The sequence below is a fragment of the Electrona antarctica genome (assembly GCF_951216825.1).
Source record: "Electrona antarctica genome assembly, chromosome: 11".
In the NCBI taxonomy this organism is placed as follows: domain Eukaryota; kingdom Metazoa; phylum Chordata; class Actinopteri; order Myctophiformes; family Myctophidae; genus Electrona; species Electrona antarctica.
In genome coordinates this window covers 37,139,717-37,145,716 of record NC_136792.1, presented here as the reverse complement: position 1 = coordinate 37,145,716, position 6,000 = coordinate 37,139,717, and the positions used below count along the sequence as shown (strand labels likewise).

Here is a 6,000-nt window from a genome sequence, read left to right as displayed (position 1 = left end):
GTGTGTGTGTGTGTGTGTGTGTGTGTGTGTGTGTGTGTGTTCGTCCATGCATGCTTGCATGCCTGTGTGTGTGTACTGTATGTTGGCCAGGCAAAATAACTTGCATTCCTGTCTGTTTCTCAATATTTCTTCATTCTTCTCTCTTCCAAAAAGCAAGGGATGACTGACCTTTAGCAGAGTATCAGAACAAGTCTCTGGTCCTCCTCTAACAATGTGTTTGTTTTCTTTTCTCTCTGTCCAGAGTGAGGCCTTTGACATCTATACTCTCTACTGTATGAACTACCCCAGGTAAGTCTACACACACAGTGACACACATCCACGCGCACGCACTCACACACGTACATGCACGGCACACACACGTACATACACAGCTGGTAGCATCATTATGAAGTTAAATTATTGTCCGTCAAGCTTCCACAATTCCATTGAGATACAAGATGTGTTCTTCCAGGAAGTCAAGATGACAGCAAACCGCTAAGCGTTTCACGAGAAATAGAATAGGATAGAATGAGTTAGGATAAGGGAAGGATAGGATGGGGTAGGACATAACATAAGATCTTAGTGCATGTGGTTGGTTTACGTTTTCACATACAGTATGAAATGTGGAAAATGTCCAGGGAAACAGGTCGGGGACATTGCCCAGTGTTGGCCTTTCACATGTGTACAGAGCCAGAGTTTCAGTTTCAGATGCACTCACATATAACTGAACATTCTACTACTTGTTTTCTTTCTTTTTTTTGGTATACATTTCCTTCAATAGAACATGACCCACAGTATGTGCCAATAAAATGTGAAATATGCTTAGGAATTGAAGTGCTTATGCAGTCTCCCATTGACACACAATATCTATAAGGAATAGGTACAGACGGAAGAGTATATTTTATACATAAAAATAGGCATGTAGAGTATTCATCTTAAACGTCTCTTAAACCGCTAACCACAATTGAACTTCCGTGGTCAATAGCAAAGCGTTGTTAAAATACAGACACCTCTACAACCACATTTCCATCAAAACCAGCCTTCCTCCCAAAGTGAGGCTGGAAAAATACCATTGGTCTCTGTACAGACGAGGGCGCAGGGACCGTCTGAAATAATTAGGCCGTATCTCGTTACATTCCTACTGCAGCGAAGAGTTGTTGTTTTTGTTGTCATAGGAGTTTGAATCGTTGAATTTTCCAACTCAAACGATAATAAAAAAATAGCCGCATGGATGAACTAGTGATCTTTCTTTCCAAACACATCAGGGAGGCTTGGGAGGCTTATCTCACCTCGATAATAGAAGCATCATTAACACGTCGTCAATTGGCTGGCTCACTGATGTAAATTCACCCAGAATATTGCTTGTAGATATATAAGCTATAGCGCAGCACTTAATACAAGCTCATAGCGTGTCACTTCTTGCCATGCTATAAGCTTGTAGATCTGCTATTTTTGAAAAATCTTGAAGATTTTTGCAAATCTTTGAATATATTATGCCTATACATATTTTTTACAACATCTTTTGAGATGGGGCCAAATACATAATCCTTTTGGGGTCCTTGACATGAAAAGGTTTGAGTACCACTCATAGCAACACATGTTTTTCAGAAAGCTGTTTAACCCTGCAAGACCCGGATATATTTCTACTTGCAAAAAAGAGATTTCAACCTTACTACTACTTTGTACTACTAGGACTTAATAGTGACAAACGCTCATAGACTCCAGTGAAATAGTGACAAACGCTCATAGACTCCAGTGCATTCCGTAAACCTCCGGTTCAGGGCTTTCACTATTGGTCCTAATAGTAGGCTCTGTAGAAAACTGGTCTGATGAAGTGAATGGGAGTGACACAAGTCTCTTTATATGGCTCTGGTGGTGAGGTCCTACCATCCTATATAAGTGAAACATTTATGCTTCATACAGTACAGCCCCACCGTCTAACTCCCATGTTACAGTGCATGTGTGAAAGGCATTTATGATACCTACCATATGATACACATGGAGGAAATGGGCTGCATGTCAAAGCTCTCTGTGTGTGTGTGACTGTGTGTGCGTGTGTGTGACTGTGTTGTGCGTGCGTGCGTGCGTGCGTGCGTGCGTGCGTGCGTGCGTGCGTGCGTGCGTGCGTGCGTGTGTGTGTGCTGTATATGTCTTCATTCCTTCCTATGTCAGTCACAGACTCACAATCCATAAGCAGTCCTCTTAAAGGGCCATTAAAGCTCACATCAACAGAAGTAGGTCAAATACTTTCAGCTTTCTCTGAATGTTTCCAACATTCTACCAGTCAGTCACACTGCTGCCACTTTCCCTTCTGAATGTTTCCAACATTCTACCAGTCACACTGCTGCCACTTTCCCTTCACCACTCTCAACTCTCCACTTCAAACTCAAACATCGCCGAGGAACCCAGGAACAGCGAGGCGGTCGGATAACAGTTGTTCAGAACCGCCGATCCGACCATTATATGGAGATCCAAACAATTTCAGAAAATTTCAAGAACATTGAAAAACGTTGTAGGCTACTATATCCTGAAGTTATTCATTCATGGCCAAAATATCAGACCCACAACTAAGTGCTGCATGGCGTTGCAATGATCGCATCATTCACACCATTGCATGAAGTACTGGTTCTGGACAACCATGGGTCCGACTGACTCGACACCGGGCAGTGGTGGGGTGGAATGCGTGTGTCGAATTTGAAGTCGGTGGGGTGAACGCTTCTCGAGTTACATGGATTACAGACACACAGACGTACGTATGTACACACACACAGCGCTAGCTTCTCTGGGTGTGTTCGTCTCGATCATGCACAGATCGTCGGCGAACAGCTTGTCTTGACATCTGAGTAAATGAGAATGTCCTGCAGTGCATTTGGTGTTGTATGGTCCAGTATGGTCCGGCTGGCTTGGCTGGCCGGTGTTGTGGGAAAAAGGAAAAGTGAGAGAAAGACTGTGTATAGCCGCTGTGATATTCTAGTGCAGAGTCACCCCAGCTGTGCAACATGTGGAACATCCCACCTCTCATCTATACCTCTCTCCTCAGCCCTCTCTCATCCCATCTCAGCTACACCCTCTCTCTCGCGATCTACTTGTTTTTCTGATATCCACTAAATCACTGTTTCCAAACAGTGGGTCGGGACCCATATGTGGGTCACGGACTAATGTTTCATAGTATCATGTGGAAAAACAAATTCAACATGTTTTTTGTTTTTGTTTTGTTTTGCACACGTGCGTGTGTGCGTGCGTGCGTGCGTGCATGCGTGCGTGCGTGTGTGTGTGTGTGTGTGTGTGTGTGTGTGTGTGTGTGTGTGTGTGTGTGTGTGTGTGTGTGTGTGTGTGTGTGTGTGTGTGTGTGTGTGTGTGTGTGTAGCTCCGTTGCAGTCCTGAAGGAGTGTATGAAGGACGAGGGACTGATCAGGTTCTTTCATGAGAGACAGATGACCCTCAGCCACTCTCTGCCCCTGGAGGCCTACCTTCTCAAACCTGTCCAACGCATCCTCAAATACCACCTACTGCTGCAGGTATAAAAAAAAATCTTTCCTTTAGATAGATAAGCCAGCGCAGCGATAGTTCATGGAGCCACAAACATCAGGAGGCTAATTCTAATTATTCTCCCAGGATCACAGGTCACACAGACACAAATGCGGACGCACAAATGTGTTACACAGACACATGAATGCAAATGTATTAATTTCACACTAAATAGAATAATTTTAATACATCAGAATATAAAATCTAACATAACCTTTTCTTATCCTGTAATCACGAGTTGTCCTGGCACACGGAAAAATAAACAAAAATGCACACCAATATTTATACTGTGTCTGTATTGTCTAAGATTATATGTCAAGAGTACATATTACATGCATAGTATAATATTACATACACTTGTTATGTGGTGATTGTGCGTAGGATCCCTCTGGTCCATTTGGTTCCATTTGTACACTCAGAGTTAAGGGGGTCCTAGAAAATAAAACGTTTTGAGAACCACTGTCCTGGTGGCCTCCTAATGTTATAGTGTAGAAATTCTAGAGACTGACATTCAATAATCGGGTCTCATGATCAAAATAAGAACATAACAAATAATAAAATAAAATAAATGCCACGGACAAAGTCAAGTCTTGTCATGGACATATTTGTCCGTGGACGAACATACTGTATTGATGACCCCTGCCATTAGCGATTTAGCGTTAAACGTATACGTGATGTTTTGTTCTTGTGACACAGGAGCTGTCCAAGCACTTTGACAAGAGTGACCCGGGCTACGAGGTGGTGGAGGACGCCATCATCACCATGACGGCCGTGGCCTGGTACATCAATGACATGAAGAGGAAGCAGGAGCACGCCATCAGGCTGCAGGTACATCTCAACAACCACACTGATTCATATACATTTTAACCCCCTTTTTCTCCCTGATGTGACTACATCGGGGAGAAAAAGGGGGTAAAAAAATAACTCAAGAGAAAGAAAGAAAGAAAGAAAGAAAGAAAGAAAGAAAGCATTTGAGAACTTCTATTTTATAGATACATCCATATTTGTATATAGTTTTCGTCTGTGTATAGTCGACAAACATTGTTCGTCATAGTTTTAGTTTTAGTTGACAAAATTAACACTGCATTGAAATCATGTAAAAATACTATTTGCCAATGAGGTCAGCGGAAGGCGCTCTAATTATGGCCAGTGGTTTGGACTGCACAGATGGTTCATGGAGTCTAAGGAAGGAAGTTATTTTATTCAATCATATTTTCCTCTCAAAAGCACATTCAGAGGTAATGGACAGAAATGATCCTAATGATCTGTCCGAGGTCGTCTTCAATTTCCTCCAGTAATGACAGCATGAGATGAGTTGAACCTCATCATCAGGCATGTGAAACACAGTAACTCTCTGGAATGTAGCCGGCTCTTCTTCCTACAAAGCCACTGCAACTCTGATTACTTAGTCTAAAATAACATTTTAGACCAGCAATAAAATGTATTGCAATAAAATTGCAATTACATTTTTTTTTATAATAATAATTATACAGTACCACACGCATTCTTTACACTCGCATTTTTTCCACAGACATGATAGAACAGCTCTTAATGGCGGGCTCGACTCCCGATCCCTTACTGCATGTCACTCCCCCATCTCTCTCCCCCATTTTCTGTCAGCCTATTGTCTGTCCCTCTATAAAAAAAAATAACAGCTCTAAGTGCAGTTATTTCAGATAATAATAATCGATTTTGATCATAATTAACACATTCCCTGCGGATCATGCCATTCCCGACTTAATTAATAAAGAGATACATGGTTTCCAGCGGACACGGTAATACGTCACGTGTTTGGATCACGTGACCGGACAAAAATCAGTCACACAGGGTTCTCAGGGCTTCTGGGAAATTGAGGCACAATGCAAAGTCTATGAGGGATAATGGCCGCGCCCGTGTGCCCCAGTTCCCCGCTGTTGTTGTTGTCGGAACTGTGGAATATTTTTGGACACTATTACAAACTATTGGAATATATTAAGCTTATTTCATGATTTCAATTCTCCGCAGTCAACGTGTTAACGATTAATCGATTCATTGATTAATCGGACGCATCCCTAATATAGACTCCGTCAGCCTTTTGTTACGCTGATTGGCTAGATGAGTCTGTCTGTCATGGCAACTAGTTACGCCCACTTTTCAAGCTGCCTATGGGATGAAATCCAGACTGATTCAGGGGAGGAAGCGTGAGTGAATCCACGTTAACAGTGTGGCCATAGCCAGGCTAGAGCATTACACGTACATGATGCTGCATGAACACCTGGACACACGTACACACACATGCACACACGTGCACACGTGCACACGTGCACACAGGCACGTCTCAGCTCATTGCATTGCTTCCTGTCCGTCCAAAACCAGTGAGTGTAAAGTAACTTTTACATTTTTAGGTGTTACACACTAAATAGACATGGTACCCAAGGGCCAACTGGGCTAAAATATCAATCACTGCAGTGCATAGGAGCCAGTGTGCGGCTTTTCCTTCAGCATTTTCAGGGC

At 42.7% G+C, this 6,000-nt stretch overlaps 1 protein-coding gene across 1 annotated transcript in view; it reads left to right on the top strand.

Annotated features, from left to right (window-relative positions):
- LOC306932137 (uncharacterized protein) overlaps positions 1-6,000 on the top strand; it is a gene marked incomplete at its 5' end in the record, with an annotated part of 59,066 nt that overhangs the window by 32,891 nt on the left and 20,175 nt on the right. Inside the window, 3 exons of the mRNA XM_079513839.1 lie at positions 242-288; positions 3,347-3,497; positions 4,204-4,335. Coding sequence (XP_079369965.1) covers positions 242-288; positions 3,347-3,497; positions 4,204-4,335 — 330 coding nt within the window. The remainder of the gene's footprint in view (positions 1-241; positions 289-3,346; positions 3,498-4,203; positions 4,336-6,000) is intronic.